Source organism: Podarcis muralis, chromosome Z, assembly GCF_964188315.1.
Source record: "Podarcis muralis chromosome Z, rPodMur119.hap1.1, whole genome shotgun sequence".
Lineage (NCBI taxonomy): Eukaryota > Metazoa > Chordata > Lepidosauria > Squamata > Lacertidae > Podarcis > Podarcis muralis.
Window position 1 is genome coordinate 41,152,117 of NC_135673.1, and position 23,706 is coordinate 41,175,822.

A 23,706-nucleotide genomic window follows, 5' to 3' on the forward strand; every position below is an offset into this window, starting at 1 on the left:
TAGAAGCAAGAAATTCTCAGTTGTTTAACAAGATTTATTGCAATAAATGTAACGAAATCTCCAAGTCGTTTGCAATAAATATTAAAGCCATCAACAAGAAACAGTTAAGAACGAGACATTTTAAAACATTTTAAAAGATAATTAAAATTAGCAGAAAAAGTTTAAAAGAAGGTAATGTCTACGTGTCTGGATAGAAAAATATTTTAACATCTAGTTTCCCTGTTGATTGTGGCACCATTCAAGATATAAAGAGCTTTATAAATCTAAGTTGGTCCTCTCTGTGCATGCAGTTTGGGTATTGTTGTTGTTTAATTATTTGATTCATTTATTTATTTATTGGCCATTGCTTTTCTTCCAATATATTGGGGGCAGCACACATGATTCTCCCCTTCCCACTGACGCAGTTTTCTCCTCTCAACAACCCTGTGAAAGCTTAGGCTAAGAGATAGTGTCTGGCCCAAGTTCAGAGATTTGGGTAGAGATTTGAGCCTAAGCTCCTCTGATATTAGTACACCTACTCCGTTTAATTAATAGAGTGCTATGAGCAAATAATGCTAATGATTTTGCATAGGAAAAATAGAACAGGGAACGGCCCAAAAGGACCTTGTACTCTAAGGCGGCCTGTTATCTTTTTCCCCCTCATTCTTCTTTGGCGATCACTCGTAGCCGAGTAAGATTGTCTTCCATGAACACGGTTTTAACAGTGTGTCTGTAAGTAACTGTGGAGGCCAATTCTGGATCCACACGTCCTTCCACAGTGGGGGCATTGGTTTATGGGCAGGAGCTGATCACGGTGAGGGTTTGCTAAACATGCCTTCCTCTTAGCATGTTTCTCCCTTTCATCCTGAGTTTGAGCGTCTTCAAAGTCCATGACACTGTTCTCCAATTGGAGCGCTTGTAGGCCAGTGTTTCCCAGTTGTTGGTGTTTATACTACATTTTTTTAGATGTGCCTTGAGAGAGTCTTTAAACCTCTTTTGTTGACCAACAGTATTACGCTTTCCATTTTTAAGTTCGGAATAGAGTAGTTGCTTGGAAGATGATAATCAGGCATCTAAACACCATGACCAGTCCAAGTTGATGTTGAAGACACTGGTGATCATAATGATGTTGAAGAATAATTGCTTCGACACTGGTGATCGTAATGATGTTGAAAAATAATTGCTTCAACACTGGTGATCTTTGCTGCTTCCAGTACACTGGCATTAGTTTGCCTATCTTCCCAAGTGATGTGTACATTTTTTCGGAGACACCGTTGATGGAATCTTTCAAGGAGTTGGAGATGGCGTTTATAAGTAGTCCATGTTTCACAAGCGTGCAGTAGAGTTGGTAGTACAGTAGCTTTGTAAACAAGCATTATGGTTTCCTTCAAATGTCCTGGTCCTCAAACACTCTGCACTTCAATCAGGAGAAAGCTGCACTCGCAAAGCTCAGGTGATGCTGGATCTTGGCATCAATATCAGCCCTTCTGGAAAGATAACTGCCCAGGTAGGAGAAGTGACCGACACTTTCCAACGTTACACCATCGAGTTGGATTTGTGGTGCTGCAGAGGGGTTGTTTTGTGCTTGTTGGTGCAGCACTTTGGTTTTTGGGATGTTGAGAGATAGGCCAAGCTTTTCGTAAGCTTCTGCAAAGATATTTAGGATGGTTTGGAGGTCATCCTCTGAGTGTGTACACTATATTGTCGTCAGCATACTAAAGCTCTCTGACAGAAGTTATGGTAACCTTACTCAGATTGAAGAGCTTTCCATCTGTTCAATATATGATTTCTACTCTGGTGGGGAGTTTCCATTTGACAATGTGTGGAATCATGGCAATGAAAATAATGAATAGAGTTGGGATGCTAACACAACCCTGTTAAACACCTGATCCTAATGTTAATGGTTCACATTGAGAGCCATTGTTATCTGCGATTATTGCTGTTGTCAGCACTTGTCGTAGCTCTGGTAAGGAGCACATCACGGCGATCTTCAGCTCGGACAATTACATAGTCTAAGAGATGCCAGTGGTTCAACCGAGGGTGCCTCCATGATGTTTTAAATTTATTATTTTGTCAAAAGGGTGTGTTAATAAAAACAAGGTTGTGCATTGCGCATATAGTTAATCCCCTGGTAAACCCAAGACATCCTGTTTTGTCTTCTTGTGATCTTGCACAATTTTGCACTGAGATTCCCCCCCCCCCAAAAAAAAAGTTTTGGGGAGGGGCACAATCTCACATGGGTCACCTTTTTTGAGGGGGCACAATCTCGCATAGGTCACGTGACTTACATGAAGATGGTGTCCTGGTTTTTTGTTGCAACCTGTAGGAGGGTATGGCATGAGTTTTGAGAAGAGTTTGTAAAGAGAGGATGAGAGGTGACACCACATTTTGAGCAGAAGGTGTACAATGGCAAAGGGAAAATGCCAGAGCCTCAGAAAAAATAAAGGATGCTGGCTGCAGCAGCCCCCAATTTAATTAGATACATAGAGAAGCAATATTTCCCAGCTCAATGCCCTCAATATGAGAGCTCCCCATGGATGGTTGTGACTATTCTGCTCACTCGTCCACCATGAGACAGAGTGCACTAAAAATATACTTTACCCCCAAGAGTGCAGGAACTTAAATAAGTGTGTCATTCCTGCAGCTGCTGGGACTTGTTCCAGGAAGGGTCCGAATGTGAGAGGTTTGCTATATAATTTTCTTCAAGGAGGTTTCTGGAATCAGCATCCTAGGCTTCTTTTAAAGGCAACACACTAGGTGTATACACATCTGCGTCTGGCTCCCACTTTCTCTCTCTCTCTCTCTCTCTCTCTCTCTCTCTCTCTCTCTGTCTGTCTTCCGCATCAATTGGTCATGCAAGTAATACCAAGGCAACGCATCAAAATTGCTCTCCGGCTCTGGATACCTGTCCTGGTACTACGGATAGTGGCTGCAGAGACACCAGACTGCATGGCTGGAATGGGTATACTCACTTTGGCAAGTAAAGCATCTGTGGTTCCTTTATGGGTCAAACGTGGCATTGATGTGGCACAGAAATGGATGTCCTCTGAGTTGCATGTGCCTTTGCACTTGATGAAAAGCAATAGGGGAGTTCTGGTGTTTGTTCTCCTTGTGAAAATGCTAATTGCATGGATCTTTCATAATTGAGTTAGATAGTCAGGTTAATCCTATTCCTGGTACCATAGACGGGTTAGGACTGTTTTCAGTATGCGTTTTTATCTCAAGGTTTCTTAAAGCAAAGCACAGCCCTCTTTCATGGGCATGTACTACAAATCATTTCTCTCTCTCTCTCTCTCTCTCTCTCTCTCTCTCTCTCTCTCTGTCTCTGTCTCAGGAAGTGGGCTGGGGGTTTGAGATTTTGAGATATTCTAAATTGCTTAAAGTTATTTGAATATTTTACAGTATGAATCACAAGGTTTTTCTGAGAGTGAGTTGAATGCGTATATTTTCTTCAATGCTGCTTGCTTTTCCTCTGTATCTGTTTGTTTGTGTGTACGTGTGTGTGTGTGTTTGACATGCTTTGAACATAAACTTCTGAATGACCTTTGAGCAATATGTCTGTGCAGCCTCCCCCAACCTAGTGCCCCCCAAGATGTTGTTGGGACTCCAGCTCCCATCAGCCCCATCTGCGTGGACAATAGTCAGGGGTGATGGAATTTGTAACCAACATCTGGAGCAGACCCAAACAAACAGCACAGATAGAGGGGAATGTAAACATGGCTCTTTCTCTTGTTAACAGACCTCTGATTTGCATGAGGGCCTTGATGCTGAGAAAAGGAGATTAACTGTACCCCAACCACCCTTTTATATTTTCCTCATTTAAGTGCTTCTTATCTGAACACTGCTATTTGCTTCAGGTGTGTGTAGGAGGCTGCTTGATTTCTCCTTCCTTCCCAAGGCGATTGAGAGAGTTTTCCCATGCAGTAGCCAACTTGACTCGCAGATATATCGACCTTTGTGCAGTGCATCTTTTAAAGTTAGCACAGAATTTTTTTGAGATAAAAGCTATCAGGGCCAAAGGCTAACATGAAACGGGAGCTGGCAATCTCTCCCTCCAAAGTGGAAAAAGAGGCTGAATAATAGGAAATGGTGCTTAGAATAAAATAAATAGTGCTACACTGTGTATTGAGCTCGTGCTAAATATGACACCCAGACTAGTAAACTGTTCTGTAACAAATCCGCTCCACTTCCCAGTGGGGAGGAGTTGCGGTGGACCGCATGGCCACCCACTCCCCACGGGGGGCGGGGGACACTGTCCCCCATCGCCTGGGGGATCCCGGCCACATCAGAGCCCGGCCAGCCCCTGCCCCTCCATGCTTAAGGGTATTCCGTTAAAGGAATCTGGGGGTGTTGATCTAGTCTGAAGCCCGGCTAGGGGGCTAAGGCCTTGACACAACCCCGACAGGTACACCAGGGGGAGCTTGAGTTGGTTCGCATAAACAGGGCTCCCCCTACCGGTGGCTTACCCTTACTGGGGACTTCCTGCACAATGGGCAGGAGTCAGATATAGTCAGGTCCAATCAGTGCCTAAGCCAATACCGCTCACATTCTTTAATTTCAATAAAGTTGTGGCCAAAATTTGCCCAATAACATAAACCTAATATCCGTGTCCTTGTGTGAGTTATTCCCAACACGGGGGTGGCTGCGGGGTCTCGACACACAATGGGAGCTTTGCTGTGTTATTGCACTGTCTGCATATTTGCAAGTTTATTTTTTTTTATAATAATATTTATTAGTTTTCCAACAAATTGAACACAACACTACAAAAAACCGAAAAAGAAAAAACATACAATAATACAATACAATAAAAAACCACTGCAAAACACTAATATACAACTAACAAAACAAAACAAAAAACCATTTAAAACACAGTCCAATTTCAGTATTTTATCCTCCTTTCACTAATTTCCACGACCTCCTCACACCTCCCTTTTCGTATTCCACTTCTATTAATTGTTTCAGCAATTCCTTTCCATCTTCCTCTATTTTCTATCCTATAATTGTCTTAACACATTCTAACCTTATTTTTCCCTTTAATGCTCTAATAATCTATTTATACTTAATTCCTTATAACATTTCTACTAAAGCCATATAACTTCATTCCAACATTTTTCTAACATTCATTAATTTTATAATATTTCTGTAAATAGTCTTTAAACTTTTTCCAGTCTTCTTCCACCGACTCTTCTCCCTGGTCTCGGATTCATATTTGCAAGTTTAGATGCTGAATTCTTTTAATATATGCAGACTATCCAGAGCTCTCTTGCAAAGCTTTAATGCACCAATTTTTTTATCTTTGTTGTGCCTCTAGCTCATAGATGAGTAAATGCAATGCACACAGAATTTTATTTAAACAGGGAAGCCAAGTGAGTCGACTCTCCAAATCCTCCTTAGATCACTGTCACCACCCAAGTGGTTAGTTCTGGAAAGGAAACAATGTTGGTCAGATAATGTGAAATCCGCACACTGCCTAACAAATTCTAATCCAAGTTTTCCCCTCACTTTTTGTAAAGCAGGAAGTATGTCTGCTATGCTGGTGAAAAACACTAAGAGAAAAGAAAAACTAAAGTTTATTCTTTGTCCATTCATATCTATATTTGTCTGTATCTGTCTATATAGCTTTAATATTACTTTGTCAACTTAGACTTTGTTTTATGTGGTTTAGTGTTTGGTTTCTAAAATTTTGCTTGCAAATATTTTAAAGAAGGCAATCACTAAGTTGAAGTATAATGCATAATCTTTTTCTATAATGCCTTTGTTAGTCTTACTGCGTTGAAATCGCTCTTTGCTCACAAGACACAGAATACAAAGTGAAATATTGGACTTGGACAGTGACTATTGTATGCTTTTTGATAGTTAAATATTTTCCCCCTTTAAATACTGGTAGTGGAGGTAGAAGATAGCCAGCGTGGTTAGTCGCCATTAATAGTCTTACCCTCAATAAATTTTCTTATTCTCTTTTGAAGCCATCCATGTTGGCTTTTCACTTGGTAGCTCAGTATTTCTTGCTATTTCTGTGCTCTCTAGATCACCAAATGGCAGCAGGAGGCATAGAGACCTTTTTCAAGCAATTTTTATTATTATTGTGGTTTCCCAGAATCTTCATTGGTTTTAATGCTCGGCCAGGATTGGTGGACTGCGGTTGCTAAAATGACAGTGTTTTCCATGATATAAATTTCAATAAAATGTTGTTTCAGATCCAAGGGAATATCCACCCTCATGCTGTTATCATACTCCCTAATACCAGCGGAATGGAACTACTTCTTACCTACGAAGATGAAGGGGTCTACATCAACATATATGGACGTTTCTCAAAGGAAAATGTTTTGCAGTGGGGAGAAATGCCAGCATCTGTAGGTAAGTATGAAAAGAACACAGCTGCTGGGAGGGAGGGAAAATGAAAACTAAGCAGGATCAGGCCCAAAGCCCATCTAATTCTGCGTCTTGCTCTCACAGTGGCCAGCTGAGTCATATGCCACTTGATCCTTAAACAACAACTACCTCAAAAAGAACAAAACAATGAAGTTATCAGCAAAAGCAATTATCTAAAACAGTCAAAACATAATAATTAAATCCAACAATAAGCTGAAACCAGATTAAAACACATGTCAACATTCTGCATAACTGGAAAGACTTGCCTAAATGAAAATGTTTTTAGCTGGTTCCCAAAAGAGGACAGTGAAGGTGTATGCCTATTATTATTATTATTATTATTATTATTATTATTATTAAAATTTGCATACCGCCCTTCAGCTGTCGATCTCAGGCTGGTTCACAACATATAGATGACTCTGACTTCCAGTATTACAACAGAGGGAGAAAAATATGGCTTTGTTTTCTCCACTCCATGCACAGTTCAATAAACCTCTGTTATGCTTCCTGTAAGTCACTGTTTTTCTAAACTAACAAAACAGAAAATTGAAAGGTGCCCCAGATCATCCTGCTCCTGTTGTCCGTACACCGGCTTTTCTGCTTGGGGAAAATGCACACTGCACCTGGTTGGAGAGCATTTATCTCCCTCTCATGTGAGAACTCGGGGACAACCAAAGAAGCTGAATGCTGGGACACTCCGGGTGGGCAAAAGAAACTCCTTCTTCACACAGTGCGCAGTTAAACTGTGGAACTCACTCCCACAAGATATGATGGTGGCCACCAACTTGGATGGTTTTAAAAGAGGATTAAACAAATTCACTTATAATGATTTTAAAATAAAATAAAGAACATTCCCCAAGAAACCAGAAGCCTTTCTTTTGGGAATGGTAACAACATAAATCCCTTTTAAAAAATCTGACAGGTATGAGACTTAAGGCATGTAAAGTCATGGTTGGCTACTGTGGGAATAGCATGCTGGACTAAATAGAGCAATTGGACTGTGCACATAAAAGCCCAGTCATGCTCTGAAATAGCATCAGTCATCTGCACCAGGGCTGGATACTTGCTTGCAGGCATTGATAAGTCTCTCCCCCACCCTCAGGGGCCTACTATCACCAAGCCCCCATTAAAAATCCAATGCCAGAGTCATGTGGGAAATTCATGTAAGAGCCAGGGGTGTCTGCACTGAGGCCTGGTCCTGAAGAGCTGAGACGGGGAACCTGTGGCACTATGGATGTTGTTGTTTTTGAACTCCATTTTCCATTATTCCTGACTTAAGGGACAAGCTGACTTGAGCTAGTGGAAGCTGAGCTATGTATATGCTACACATTTAAAGCTCAGGCCTTATCCCCAAAGAATTCTGGGAGCTGTAGTTTGTTAAGGGTGCTGGGAATTGTAGTTTTGAGAGGGGGTAAACCCACAGTTCCCATAACACTTTAAATATACTTTAAATACACAGGCCACAGGTTCTGTGTCCTTGCCATTCCGCTCTTTCTATTTCTGCCTCCCTTTCAGAGGGAGATGCCGCCTCTCCTGGTATGTCCCACGGAGGACCTTACAGTCTTCGAACAAAAACATCTTGGAGGTCCCAGGCCACAGAGAGGTTAGGCTGGCCTCAACTAGAGCCAGGGCTTTTTCGGTCGTGGCCCCAATCTGCTGGAACACTCTGTCACAAGAGACTAGGGCCCTGCGGGACTTGACATCTTTCCGCAGGGCCTGCAAGACAGAGCTGTTCCACCAGGCCTTTGGTCAGGGCGCAGCCTGACCCCCTCCTTTAGCAATCCTCACAGAACCTCTAGCCCAATGGTTGCCATTAATTTGATTGGAATTAATTTTATAATGAAATGATTTTAGTATGTTTTATCGTTTTACTGTTGTTAGCCGCTCTGAGCCCGGCTTCGGCTGGGGAGGGCAGGATATAATTTTTTTAAAAAAAAAACCCATGCAAATGTGATTTCCTAAGGTTCAGGCATTAGCTTCCAAGCCCTGTCTCATACATGTTGCTTCCTCCACAAAGCTGCAGCCGCATTGCATCAGGGGCATTTTAATTTTTTTTTAATCCCTATGAACCAGAGTAGCTCAGAGTCTCATTTAGTATGCCATCATTGCTTTAATGTTGCAAATTCTAGGGAAAATACCAAAGTTCTCATCTACTGGATCATACTAAAGGTAAAGGTAAAGGTACCCCTGCCCGTACGGGCCAGTCTTGACAGACTCTGGGGTTGTGCGCCCATCTCACTTAAGAGGCCGGGGGCCAGCGCTGTCCGAAGACACTTCTGGGTCACGTGGCCAGCGTGACAAAGGCGCATCTGGCGAGCCAGCGCAGCACACGGAAACGCCGTTTACCTTCCCGCCAGTAAGCGGTCCCTATTTATCTACTTGCACCCGGGGGTGCTTTCGAACTGCTAGGTTGGCAGGCGCTGGGACCGAGCAACGGGAGCGCACTCCGCCACGGGGATTCGAACCGCCGACCTTTCGATCGGCAAGCCCTAGGCGCTGAGGCTTTTACCCACAGCGCCACCCGTGTCCCCACTGGATCATACTGGTGGCTCCCGAATCCATGCCAAGATCACTCTATTGCTCCCCACCCAATGCTCTAAGGAGATTCTGTCAGTATTCTTGGAACTGTTTCCCAAACGAAATGGACCAATCTGCAGGCTGTGATCCACTTTCCAAAGGTTTCCCAAACTGGTTTCTCCCCCAGCCCCATGCCACGGCCGACATTTCTAAGCAAACTCTGTGCTGTGGCATCTTTCTCTAATTCACATTGGCCTAAATTAGGAATATATGACAGTGTTTGAGGTGCAGCAGAGAAGAAAGGGAGGAAAACATAAAGACCTGGGAACTGTAGTTTGTCAAGGGTGCTGAGAGCTTTTAGGAGACATCTAGTTCCCTCCCAGAGCTACAATTCCCAGGGTTAAACCACTCTGGTAGGAATTGTTGCTTTGTGAGGGGAATAGAAGTGGTGTCTCCTAACAACTCTCAGCATCCTTTGAAGACTCTTTGAAGGACTCTTTAAAGTAGAAAGAAAAAACAAGAAGGTATTTTATTCCAGAAGTGTTTCAGACAGCATATTTTCCCCTATAAGGAACATTTCCCAATTCAGTCCATCCTACATTGCTGACACTACCTGATGATAATGACTGAGAAAACAAACTTGTTTTTCAGACAGATGGCCTTTGTTTCTGAAGTTATTTTACTCTAGTATCTGTTCCCACATAAAACACCCTCAAACTGATATGATGCAGCTGTGGTGTTCTAGTAGCAACATCCAATTAACTCACTCTGTGACCTTCTAGTACAATTAAAGAAGCATTTCCTTCATTTCCAACTGAGTCTTCTGCTTAAATTGGTATGTTGCTTTAGTGGAACTAGGATGCTTACTATGGTTTACTTCATAAACTCCTTAGAAGTCTAGGTTGGCATTAAGCTGCTAATTTATGATGATGGTGGTGGTCAGGGTGAATAAGAATAATAAATTTACCTATGCCCTTGGTATCACAGCATCATAAGTTTCCCCTTTCCTGCCTGGTACCGGTAGCCAACCGGCACTGAGGGGTCAGAATGGTCAGCCCACAACTGAGAGCTCCCTGAACCTCCTTTCTCTTACCAATGCCATATGCATTGTTCACCAGCCGGTCTCAGTCTGTCCCAGAAGGGGTTGGTGATAAACTAATGGCAGATGTGAGGACGAATGTGGTCCAATGCTTGCTTGCTCATCCCCACCTGATGACCATCTTCTGCCATATTGGTGGCTTCCCCCCACCCCCAAATCACAAAACAAAAAAAATCTGGGTAGGCCCTAGTAGGCTTCAATATCACATGAAACAATATCTTTGAGGTTACTGTGGTTCTAAAGTATAGCCAAGGTTTTCCTGGAATTGATTTTGATATAAAGAATGCAGGCCTTCCAAGGTCACTATTTTCCAGGGACAGGCCCAGATTTGCAGAGGCCATTCCGGTTTCTGGTTTGATCCTGGAATGTCCAGCTTTTCCTTAGGATGCCCCTATTTTCATTGGAGGGTATGGAGTTATGCGACCCCCAAGCCAAGGAGATAAGTAACTACTGTATACAACCTTTAGAAGACATCTGAAGGCAGCCCTGCATAGGGAAGGGTTGTTGCTTTTTTCATGCTTAATGTTTTATTGTGTGTTTTTTAATAAGTTGGAAGCTGCCCAGAGTGGCAATTCAGTCAGATGGGTAGAGTAGAAATAATAACATCATCATCATCATCATCATCATCATTATTAATTGAATTGGACATCCCTATGTTCATTGGAGAAATGTTGGAGGGTGTCATGGATCAACCAAATTCACTAGAATGTTGTGAGAATTAGTTCATTGTTGATTTTAACAGAGGGTTAAGACAAGACCATGGAGATAAGGTTGCCGATAGCAACTAATCATGAACCACAGCTGTGGACCACCTCCCATATTGGAAGTGGTACTCCTCTGAATACCAGTTTCTGGGAAATCACATTGCACTTTACTCCCATTTGCAGGCTTCCTGTAGATATAACAATAACATAATAACATCAGGTTGGCCAATGTGAGAAGAAGATAGACAAGATGGGCTTCGGTCTTACCCAGCAGGTCTCTTCTTAAGTTCCTTTGTTAAAAAAACAACAACAATGCAAAATGATGTGTTGTAAATTTTCTTAATAAATAAAACAAATGCACCATTGACATTATTTAATGGGGTTTACTAGGCTTGACTAGGTTCCAACAAGAGAAATCTTTCTTTCCTTGTTTATTTGTGGTTAAGTTTCTCAATTGCTTTGTCTTGCCCAGAGCCACTCAAAGTGACTTATAACCAAAGGGACAGACAATAAACCCTGTATAATAATGATAATAAATAATAATAATATTTTTATTATTTATACCCCGTCCACCGATCTGGCTGGGTTTCCTACTCTGGGCGGCTTACAGGATATAGAAAACATGGTAAAGTATCAAACATTAAAAATTTCCAGATACAGGGCTGCCTTCAGATGTCTTCTAAAAGTTGTGTAATACTTTATCTCCTTAACATCTGATGGGAGGGCATTCCACAGGGAGGGTGCCACTGCCAAGAGGGCCTTCTGCTTGGTTCCGTGTAACTTCACTTCTCGCAGTGAGGGAACCAGCAGAAGACCCACAGAGGAGGGACCTCGTGTCCAGGTTGGACAATGGGGGTGGAGACGCTCCTTCAGGCATACATATGGGAAGAGGCAGTCTTTGAGATGTTGCCGCCCTGAGCCATTTAAAGGCTAAATTGTTCTTTTTGACAGATCCCCATAGCCGCCCAATTGTCTTGAAGTTTGTAGGAATACGGGCTAGCTCTGAATTGCAACTAACTGCTACTTACACAATGTTAGGAATAAAAGGAAATGTCCAGGCCTTTGCAAAAATTAGTAAGGGATGAAATATAATTTATAGATGCAGGTCAAGGAAAACCCATCTTACTCATTTTAAGCTGACAGAAGGTATGTAGCCAATTTAGTAATTGGAATGAGGAAACTTGACTCCATAGGGAAATTAAAATTATAGAACTCCAGTATTTAATTTATTGACTATTCTAGAGGTGTACGACTAAAAGACAGGGCTTTGTCGGACAGGAAGAGAGGATGATATTTTAGAAACACAACATCCCCTCTCAAATGGAAACAGAAGCTGAAAGTTTGAAATTTACCTTATCCAAAAGTGGGACCTCCCCAAATCTACACTACAAGCATATATCCGTTTTATTCTAGTTATCGTAGTTAACTGTCATGGCTTCTATAACGTCTCTGGAATCCGTGGGAGAGTTTTTACTTCTCATTATCCTGGTTTGAGTCCTACTCTTCAGAGCAGGAGAAAACAAGCTTCCTCCACCCTCCATGTAACAACCCTCTAGATTTTTGAAGGTGGCTGTCATATCTCCTCTCGGTCTCCTCTTCTTACTATCAGGAATAGCGGCATTTGTTAAGAAATCAAAACTGGTAATGAGTTTTAACAGTTAGAGCCAGTATAATATTGTAGTTAAAGGCATTGGATTAGGGTGGGGAAACTTGAAACTCACTGGGAAATCTTGGGACATTCACTGTCTCCCACCCACCTCACAGGATTGTAGCAAAGATAAAATAGTGGGAAGGGATATGATCATAGAATTGTAGAGTTGGAAGGGACCCCTAGGGTCATCTAGTCTAACCTTGTACAATGCAGGAATCTCAATGCATGGTTCCCCCCTCCAGTTTGAAACCATGCTTAGTTTTGCATATCCCTCTTATATTTTCTTAGCAATGTGGCTGAAAATACAAGTGGGCAGATAAATTTGGTTAAAATGTTCCATATTATTTTCTTGCAAAAAGAATGGAATGCACAGATTTACTTTAAGAAGAAATTTACAAATGCACAAAGGAAATAGAATTGTCCTAACAGGGTCATCACTGGGACGCGGGTGGCGCTGTGGATAAAAGCCTCAGCGCCTAGGGCTTGCCGATCGAAAGGTCGGCGGTTCGAATCCCCGCAGCGGGGTGCGCTCCCGTTGTTCGGTCCCAGCGCCTGCCAACCTAGCAGTTTGAAAGCACCCCCCGGTGCACGTAGATAAATAGGGACCGCTTACTAGCGGGAAGGTAAACGGTGTTTCCGTGTGCAGCTCTGGCTCGCCAGAGCAGTGATGTCACGCTGGCCACATGACCCGGAAGTGTCTGCGGACAGCGCTGGCCCCCGGCCTCTTGAGTGAGATGGGCGCACAACCCTAGAGTCTGTCAAGACTGGCCCGCACGGGCAGGGGTACCTTTACCTTTACCTTAACAGGGTCATGACTGAGAAAGGCCATGGTTCAGTGGTAGCACATCTGCCTTGCATACAGAAGATTCCAGGTTCAGTCCTTGGCATCTGCTAGTAGAGCTAGGAATGTCCCCTGTCTGAAATGAAGAAGAAGAAGAAGAAGAAGAAGAAGAAGAAGAAGAAGAAGAAGAAGAAGAAGAAGAAGAAGAAGAAGAAGAAGAATGGGAGTTTGGATTTGATATCCTGCTTTATCACTACCCGAAGGAGTCTCAAAGAGCTAACAATCTCCTTTCCCATCCTCCCCCACAACACTCTGTGAAGTGAGTGGGGCTGAGAAACTTCAGATAAGTGTGACTGGCCCAAGGTCACCCAGCAGCTGCATGTGGAGGAGCGGAGACGCGAACCCGGTTCATCAGATTATGAGTCCACCGCTCTTAACCACTGCACCATACAGTTTCTGCCAGTCAATGTAGGCGCTTCTGAGCTGCACAGCCATTTGTCAGACCCAGTGTAAGGTGGTTTCCTGTGCTCCAAATGTCCAGAATTTTGTATCAGCAAAAACTGGAGTAATAGGCAACTAGATTGCATCTCACTTCATTGCAGGAGAATTGTAGTAAAAAACAAACCCACCCAGAAGTTTCTGGGTTAGAAATCCAGAATCTCTTGGTACAGAGACTGATTCTCAAGCATCTAACAACAGAGTTAGCTATATATTTATAGGAAGACCAAGCTACAACATGATCCTTTAACAATAGATCAGGCAAGTTCAGACTTGCCCTGGAGGAAACACACATCCCGTGTTCTCTGGTTGCCAGCACACTTCTGAGGATGCTTTGTGGCTCTCTAGAAATGTCAGCTAACTATAGCCTTGTTCTGTAGAAATGGAAGAAACCTGGCCCAAACTGTTGCAGCCTCCCTGAGAATTATATTTAACCTGGAAAATTTAGTGTAACACTGTGACACCTTTGCTCAAAGAATCCTGAGAGTTCTACTTGGTGAAGGCAATGAGAATTCAGTTAAAGATAGAAGGGCTCCTCCACAATACCAATGCAAACACATTTACTGTTCCCTTGGGAGATGTTGTTACTGTACCACTAAACCAGTTTCAAGTGTCCTGCCTAGGGCAAGGAAGCAGGAGGTGAACCATGATTCATAATAGTTTCTCCACACACATGGGAGATGGGTAAGGAGAGGAATCTTGACCAACCCAAAATTCTGTTTGTTAGCATATAAAGCTCTGGCTGCATATTAAGGAAGGAAGCAATGCAAACGCCAACTCTTAGTGAGCTGAGACATCCTCTAGACTCTCTTATTGGGAAAGTGCGATGCAGAGATAAATTCTGACAGACAGTCCATAGCCACACCCCTTCTAAGACTAGACATCAAGAACAAACCTTTGATCAATGCAGACATTATGGCTTCAATTCCAAGGCAGCTTCCTTGTCATACTTGCATACTGCTTTGCTTAACACTGGACCTAACGAAGAGTTCTGGCAAACTCAAATGTTTGAGGACCATTTTGAGATGTTTTGATTGGTCAGAATAAAGGCATTCTGGAAAATGAAGACATCAGTTATGTCTTATAAAGGCACCCGATGGTGCAGGCTCATTCTATGCAACTTGGCATTATTATTATTATTTTACATTAATCTCTGCTCACCTGGGGCTCCGGGGAGTGATGTTTGCCCCCCAGCCATAGCCCAGTTCCACTGCCATCTTCTTCTCGCATGACCATGCTGTGAGCGGATGCCTGGCAACTCCTACTTTAGCCACAGTGGCCTGGCAGGATGGCCTAATTTCAACGGGTCAATCAGCTTGTAGGTGGAGGGAACTAAACCAAGCTTGCAAATTTCCTCTGTTGTTGTTTTTTATGGTTTGCCCCTCGCCACACTGCTGGCATCATGCAGCTGTGAGAGCAATGATAAAACAGAATAATTGCATGGCCAGCACAGTATGCCTGTTTTTGGACACTATAAGCTACAATAACTGCATATCCCAGTATCGGGACAGACCTGGGCTTTTGGGTTGACATCAATGGACTCTGTGCTCCCATGAGCACTGTGAACCAATCAGAACCATGATTAATCTTAATTTCTCAGGTAACTTTTCATCCTCCACCCTGTCTGAACTTTCACTGGTCTACATAATTCATAATTTCATATTCAACACATAATTCACTATTTGTACAGTTTATAGTTATTTGTTTTATATTGTTTACGGGGGGGGGGGGGACCCAACCACACAACATTCCCAGATCCTTGACAAACCCCCTTTTTTAAAAAAAACCCTAAGAACGGTCTTTTTTTTTGTCCCTCCCTGTCCTTGCCACTGTCCGTGCCACTGCCACACACCTGCCTTCCTTGTTTCTTCGTTTTACTCTACTAACATCCGCTCCTTTGTGTGTTTTTTAAGCCTACCTTCAATCGAACCAAGTTATGGGCTGGGGAGAGAAAGCTATTGAACTGCGCTCGGTGGAGACGGGTAGCCTGGAAGGTGTGTTTATGCACAAGAAAGCGCAGAAGCTGAAGTTTCTTTGTGAAAGGAATGATAAGGTACGTGTGCTAAACACTGCAAGATCACACGCCAACGTAAGAAAAACAATTAGTTGTGTTGGTTCTCTTCTTCATGTGAGGCAGGGCTCTACATCAGATTGGGGAGGGGGCTTGGGAGAGGATCAGCAAGCTGCCAGTTGTTTACAGCTGCTGAGGGAGGGAGCTCTGCTCTCAGAAGGTATTGTTGGAGTACCTCTGCCTGCCTGAAAAATCCCTGCAAAAGGGAACCTATCGTTGGGCACAGGGCTGTCTTAAGCATATGTGGCACCGGGGTGCAAAGATCTACCCGGTGACCGCCCCCTGGTTGCCCAGTCCCAGGTGCGCAGGAGGGCAGAGCCGACCAGCCACCTCAGTGTCTCGCTGGCTCAGTCGCCCCCAAACTCACAGCGCAGAGCCGCCCGCAGCACAAGAGCCCACCACGGCACTCCAACCAACGGGTGGGCTCTTCCCCGGACTCAACTCTCGGGCCCCAGACTCTCGGCCTGGCACCCGGGTGCCCCACACCTCTAGCACCTATGGGTAAGACAGCCCTAGTTGGGCACTTTCCACTTTTCCATGCACTGAGATGTTGCCTGAGTTTGGCTTCTTTAGAAAGCCAAGATCACTGCCAACCTCTAGGTGTTTTGTAATGTTTGGATTTATTCACACATGTACAGGCAGAACACGAATAACTTAAGCACTCCTGCAAGTAGCAGATCCACTGCTTTTTGTGATCATATCCCCAGATGTTTTCAGCTTATACCTCCCAACTCAGCTCTCTCTGAATCTCTCTCAAACTGCAGTTTTGTTTTGTCTTCTGTTTTGTTTTGTCTTGTTTTAATATCCAAAAACCTGTTTCTGTTATTTTACACAGATACACTCAGGCTTGGGAAAGGCACCAAATTTCCTTTCCCTTTTTTAAAAAAATAAATAAAAATCAGAACATTCTTGAGAAATTTCCCAATTTTAATGGGGTGTTGTTTGGTGGTGGTGTCATGTTATTTTAATTTATTATTTGCCCTTCTTTTCCCCCATGGTCCCAGGGGGGAACATCCATACGCAAATGAATTGTAGGAGTGTTGTGTGTGCCTGATTATGGTATAATTTGTCTTTGCTTATGTTTAAATGTGCTGTGAATTGCATGGAGACCTTTGGGTAACAAGCAGCTAATAAGTCCAATCAATAAATCGGTCAATAATATTCTTCTAGCCCTTTGATCTATTGAAAAGCCATCAACCACCATTAACACTCATTTGTCAATTGCTGAATCACAGCATTGGTCCATCAAGTCTAGCAGGGTCTAAGCCAGCTTTCTAGAAGCTAATGCCATAAGCTGTTGGGCTTCCAATTCCTATCAGGCCCAGACAGCCCTGTGGTCTGGGCAGACTACTCTGTTGCTGAAGATCCAGAAGTTGAACTTCAGAGCTATCTGTGCACATAACCATTTACTCCTACCAGTGGCTTTTGAATCCATCCTGTGCACACATGACGTTAGCCACACTCCATATCTATCCTGTAGTTTCTTGAGAAAATTGCTGTTTCTTTTAAAACTAAGCCTACCGCCCACTTGAAGCCATTGATAAATGGTTCTAAGTATCTTCTTTTCTGATGCGTGTGAATGGAGAATACATCATGCAGTGACAATTAATGTAGCCCTTTTAATAATAATCAGCATGACAAACAAAAGGAAGTGCTTCTGTGTAATTAACTTATGAGATTCATTACTTTGACGCCTTTAAAAAATGAATGAGGGGAAAAATAATAATTACAAAGATGCCTAGGACCAGTATTGGTCACTGAGTTGAATCTCCTTTTGCCGCAGCGCACATCTTTGTGCCAGATCCTTAGGACAAACTTTCATGTATTGCTTGTAAACACCAAGGTTCATTGGGCTTGCTGCTGTTAGATGCAGAAGATTGGAGCTGGTGAAATTTGGTCTGATTCAACTAGACAGTTTTTGTATTTTTAAAACAGTAAAAGAAATTAATATCTCTTTGAATTAACATGAAGTGTGTGTGTGTGTGTGTGTGTGTGTGTGTGTGTGTGTGTGTAGATGTATATGCCACATTCTCAGATATGGCTAAAATGTTCTTATCAACATAAAATAACATTAGCTCCCCCCCCCCCCAATTTCTTCTCAAGGTGTTCTTTGCATCTGTTCAGTCTGGAGGCAGCAGTCAAATATACTTTATGACACTTGGCCAGAACATACTATTCAACTGGTAAATCACATCAGGATGAAATATCGTTTGATCTTTCCCACTGGGTGTAAAAAGGAAGCCGGTTGCAGACGTTTCCATATTTTTCCACAAGGAGTAACAAGAACCCTACCATCATTATACCATCCTTCAGCTGTGGAAAAGTTTGGTTTTCTTTTCTTTTCACATAAATATTATAATGTTGTTTTGCTAAGTGTTTTATCTTTTCATTCTGGACAACAATAGGTAGATACATGTCTTGCTGTGAGCTGGAAATCCACTTGATCTTAAATTGGTTCTGTATCCTTTTGCTCTTCTTGAAAAATCTTAGCCAGAAGTATTCATCTTCATCTCAGAACTTACAAGGGATAACTTTTACTTCTCTGCAAAAATGACTTATTGGATTCTTTTTTCAGTCGGGGCAAGTCCGGGAGAAGACCCCAGTGATCTGTTACCCGTAAGTCATTTGGGGCTGCAGGGTTCTCCTGGAGACATCCTGATTTTTATCAGGTTTTGAAACCTTGTATACATAATGACAGTACACTGCTATATACACTATTACTGTATAATGTATTTCTAATGATATTTTAAACAGCAATGTATTGCTTTCAGACATGGGGTGTTTGTAGATGGATCCTACAAATTTTGCTTGCACTAGTGGCCCTTACTTCAAGTGCAGCATCCAAGCTCCTTCTAGTTTTTTTGGTGACATAATCTGGTCTCAATAGAAATTGCTATTTATGTATAAGTCTGTAAATATGTTCTTTTCTCAACCCAAAGGAACAAGGGCCACAGTTCACTGGGGACTTCTTGCTGAAATGGGGGCGGTTCCTGCTCATTTCAGTGGGAGCTTAACACAGCAGAATTTGCCAGCTGATTAGCCTTTAAAAACAAGAAAACTCCTGATACGCATTGTGTATGAATTATGTCTGAGCAATAGTGACACACTGGTGTTTTTCCACCATGAAATTATATTCTCAGGGGTTTATATTTTGGGCTACTCTAGACTTCAGCTTTCAGGTTTACATGTGCAATTGTGACTTAGCTAAAGTTCATGCAATACTTTGAAAAATGCAAAGCACTATAAAAAGTACTACATACTATGATTATATAATAACTGAAAACTTGATACAAAATATTTTTTATCCAAGATAGATATACAGCAGTCTTTATTGGGGTGGGGGGTGGAGGGGAATAGGTTGGGGAAATTAAGTATTTTAAAATTAATATAGAGATGTGCCAGAACAGAAGTTGCAAGGTCACATAAGATGACCTTCAGATGATGTTCAGACAGATGTATTTTCAAAGGACACTGTAACCCGGTAACACATTTTTTGTTTGCGGGTGGTTTCAGATTCCGTCCTTGGCATTATCTCAGCAGTATGACTGGAAAAAACTGGAGAGATAATGCTTGTCAAAACCATAAAATACTGCACTAGCTAGCCTGACTAAGGCAACTCCCTATGTACCTATGCAAAGCTATAACGATTTTAGTTAATTGCTAAAATATGCAGAACAGATATTGGAGTGCTCTGATCAGGTTGACTTCAGGTGCCTGAGAAAGTTCTTTGATTTTATTCTACAAGCTGAAGCTTTGTCTGAGTATGGCTAACTACACCAGATTAAGCAACTGCAAGGAAGCCAATGCTGAAGCAATATCCATTGTTAGAGTCTCCACCTTAAAGCGATGCCCCTTTTATTTCTTCCATCGTGTTTTACAAGAAGCGGAAACCTCCCGCTGTGATCTTTGCTTCGTGAAATTACACGTTTGTTTGCTTTTTGCATCTGCTCCTATTGCACAATTTCACACTGTATCTTCCTCCCAGAATTTGATGGAGGAGATAGCCATTTTGAGGCCCTTGATGGAATGGCTAGGATAGTCAAAGGTTCACCCATCAGTTGGTTGGTTGGCCTTCTTGCTATTTGTGTCAGATTTGTATCAAGTCATTCTCTTTCTTGATCAGGAACTCATCTGAGCATTACTGAATGACCAGAAGTGGTTTGTGAGCTTATCTAATGATTTAAAATCTAATTATTTAAAAGGGTTCTTTGGTTTGCTACAGGATCCCACCCCTTGATGTGTCCCCTAGTCAACTGATTGCCAGCGAGTGGTAATTTCAAGCTGGGTAGCTGTCTGTGTGCTGACAATGGTATTCCCTCAACTGCTTTTCTCAGTATTCCCAAGGACGGGCTGTAGGTCACTTGTAAAGTTGTGATTTGCTTCAGTACCTTTAACTTGCAGAAGGGGAGTCCAGTTGTGTTGTCACATAGTTTGTGTTCCTGCCTTTTGTGATTTCATAGAATTGTAGAATTGGAAGCGACCATGAGGGCCATCTAGTCTGACCCTCTGCAAGGCAGGACTCTTGTGCCCAACGTGGGGCTTGAACCCTTGACCGTGAGGTTAAGAGTCTCATGCTCTACTGACTGAGTTAACTGAGTCAGTCAGTCCACTATTCTAACTCAGTTGCTGAGACTCAAGAAAGGAGTTTATCCAAGATCATCCAGGTATTTTCCAGGACATTTGGATGCAAACAGATGCGAAAAGATGTCTCGGAACTGTCGGGGGAACTGCCTCAGGCAATTGTACACACACACACACACACACACACACGTGAACTTCGGGAGACAGATCATCAAATGCCAAAAACCTCTAACTTCCTAAGATATTTAGCTGAACTTGCTTGCAATGGCCCTTGTTTGGTTGAAACTATCATCTGCAAATAAACTGCATGGAAATCAGTGTGGAACTTCGTGAAGAAAGGGCTTGAAATCTGTTAGCATTTTGTCAATTTCAGTCAAAGGACCAGCAGAGCTGCAAGTCACCCTGACATTCTGAAACCATCTTTTGCTTTCTCTTTTAGAAAACTACTTTAAGTTAACAAATGGTCATCACTGAAAGCCAAGGACTTCACCAGGACTTATCCAACTTGTTTTTATAATGCTTTTTTTAAAAAATGTGTTAAAATGAAAAGGGGAAATTTCAGTTGATTTAATATCATCAGTTGTAATTGGTATATAAAAGTTTCAGAGGCTTCAGGTATACATAATGAGATAAATGATTCCTCCACTTTGAGCTACGTGGCTGGGAAAGGGCCTTAGCTCTGTAGTTGGGCAATCGCTTTGCATACAAAAGGTTCTAGGTTCAATCTGCGAATTCTCCAGGTATGTTTAGGGCAAGACCCTTGTCTGTAACCCTGGAGAGCCATTCCCAGCCAGTGTTGACTAGCAGATGAACCACTGGTCTGACTTGATTTAAGGCAGCTTCCTATGTAGCTCAGTCCATTGGTTTGCTAACTTTTTTCTTTTCTTTTCTCATAAGAGTGTATCTATGGGATGGGCAAAGAGCAACAGCAGAATTTCCCTCCTGAGTTACAGAACTATCAGTAGACAAAACAGGATGGTATGGGGATGTGTGGCAAAGGTTATGTAGGGTATGTAGGGATGAAGGCTTTTCTCTCCCAAGTCTCTGATGGTTCAAAGTTCGCACAAAAAACAGCAGATATACAGGCTGCGATAGGAGCTAATTCCTACAGGCAAAGGTCCCTTCAGCTCCCTCCATAAATTATTTGAGGGGGCCAGTCCTCCCCCCTCCCAGTTGATGGGCATTGCCATTCAAATGGTATGTGTGTGCTGTGTTCCGTGATTGATTTTGTGGGGTGGGGCTTACCTGCCACATGCCACCCAATATTTTATTTAAGTTGCCACTTCTCCATGTTGCATTCACGTGTCACTGTAAGTTTTGGTTAATGGTTCATTGAGAACATGCAGATTGCTCGTGTTTTGCTCCCCTCCTTTTTGCAAGTGGGAAGGGGAAAAACTCCACAACCCTTGGCTGCGATTGCATCTGAACTAGGTATTGTGGTTGTTTGGCTCCAAGCAAACTACAGTGGTTATGCCAAGAGCAAACCTTGGCTTGCATATCAGGTTTTGCTTTAGGGAAAGCAAACCGTGAGCCCTGGCTCGATTGCCAAACTAAGCCAAGAATCATGGTTTTTTGCTCCCATGCACTAGCAAGACAGGAGCAATCTGTACACTCATGATAAATAGTTAATGATGGTTTATTGCAGGGATAGCCAGCATGGCACCCTACAGATGTTATTAGACTAAATATCTGACTGAATGCTGGCTGTGGCTGATGGGAACTGTAGTCTGTGAGGTCTTGCAGAGAACACAAACTGGACATTATGGCTGCATCCCTACACACACTTACCAAGGAGGAAGCCCCACTGACCACAGCAGGACCAATGCCTGAGAAAACACATAGAACTGCAGTGTAAGAATATGTACTGTTATCTTTATTATTAGTTTGCCGTGGGATAAGCAGTCTTTAGACATTATTCTTTTGCTATGGGATTAACAAAAGCTAGTTGATAGGGATCTGTTATTCCTAAGCATGGTGGATCAAAAAGCCGAGGTTTTTTCATAGTTCACACTTAATGCAACAGTTAGGAAGAGCAACGCTGTGAGAGTCAATCAATGCCAGTAGGGAGAAATGAATACCGTATTTTTTGCTCTATAAGACTCACTTTTTCCCTCCTAAAAAGTAAGGGGAAATGTGTGTGCGTCTTATGGAGCGAATGCAGGCTGTGCAGCTATCCCAGACGCCAGAACAGCAAGAGGGATCGCTGCTTTCACTGCACAGAGATCCCTCTTGCTGTTCTGGCTTCTGGGATTCAGAATTTTTTCCCCTCTTGTTTCCCCCCTCCCAAAATTAGGTGCGCCTTGTGGTCTGGTGCGTCTTATAGAGCGAAAAATACGGTAAATGGTCAGGAAGGGTATGTGAAATGTCACTAAGAAGAAGAAAATAGAAAGGCAAATGTTGGTGAATTATCAGGTTGCTGAGTGATCCCATACCCAATTTCTTGCAAGCAAGTTTCAACTCCATTAGAGTTACTTTTGAGTAAAATTGCACACAAAAGGAATACAGGAAGCTACCTTAAACTGAGTTGGACCAGTATGAGCTGCACTGACAGCTGGCAGCATTTCAGGATTTCCGAGACACAACATTCCCTGTCCTTGCCCAACAATTTTACCTTTTAACAGGAAGACTTATGAAGACTTAAGGTCAATGGGAAGATTACAAGCAAGTGAAGCAGGATAACTGTTGATTATCATTATAACCTCCCAGCTACCAAATCAGAATGAATGTTCAATAGATACCAGGCATAATCTAGCCGCTGTGTAAGCAAGTCAGGTAGGATACATGCACAGGGAGCCTTGAGAAGAGTAACACAATCCTAACTCAGAACTAAACCCTATTTAATTCAATGGGGCTTATTTTCAGGCCACCAGAGTTGGGATTGCAGCCTTAAAAACTCTGCTCTTGTTCGTATGTTTGTTTGTTTGTTTGTTTGTTTGTTTGCTTGCTTGCTTGCTTGCTTGCTTGCTTGCTTTTTGAAAACAAAATTCAAGTGAAATAATTATTCAGGATAAAATGCTCTAGGGAGAGAATATAATTATTATTAAGAATCCAGCAACACTGATGTCCTAGTCATTCCCACAACTGCTTTTTTTAAAAGAATTCTCCATATTTGTAATTTACTGTTGTAAAAAAAGTAATGAAAGCAATAAATTGTGCACTTACATTTATTTTGCAAGTTGCATTGTTCTAGCCCAAACCTGTGAATCCAGAAAGTGAAAACAATAAATGCTATGTACTGTATGTCATTGGGAATTTTTTATTTTATACTAATTGTTCTTTAATGTCCAAATTGTATATTTGTAACAGCAAAAATAAAGCAATATTCTGAGCAGAAAACTGGATTTCTTTTAACCCTTACATTCTGGTGATAACTAATATAATGTCAAGTATAATTAGAGCAGCACAGAGCTTAGCACACCTAATTCAATTTTATTTCTGTTGGAAGAGCACAGT

The 23,706-nt window shown here is 42.3% G+C and overlaps 1 protein-coding gene across 7 annotated transcripts in view; it reads left to right on the top strand.

Annotated features, from left to right (window-relative positions):
* The window catches only part of NRK (Nik related kinase), a 126,704-nt gene extending 103,115 nt beyond the window's left edge, over positions 1 to 23,589 (top strand). For 5 of the 7 annotated variants that reach the window (XM_077922435.1, XM_077922437.1, XM_028714864.2 and 2 more), the window contains 4 exons: positions 6,177 to 6,336; positions 11,282 to 11,296; positions 15,515 to 15,654; positions 17,776 to 23,589. In XM_077922435.1, coding sequence (XP_077778561.1) covers positions 6,177 to 6,336; positions 11,282 to 11,296; positions 15,515 to 15,654; positions 17,776 to 17,859 — 399 coding nt within the window. In that variant the 3' untranslated portion in view covers positions 17,860 to 23,589. The remainder of the gene's footprint in view (positions 1 to 6,176; positions 6,337 to 11,281; positions 11,297 to 15,514; positions 15,655 to 17,775) is intronic. The other 2 variants (XM_077922436.1, XM_028714865.2) reach the window with 1 other exon arrangement.
* Positions 23,590 to 23,706: the final 117 nt, after the last annotated feature.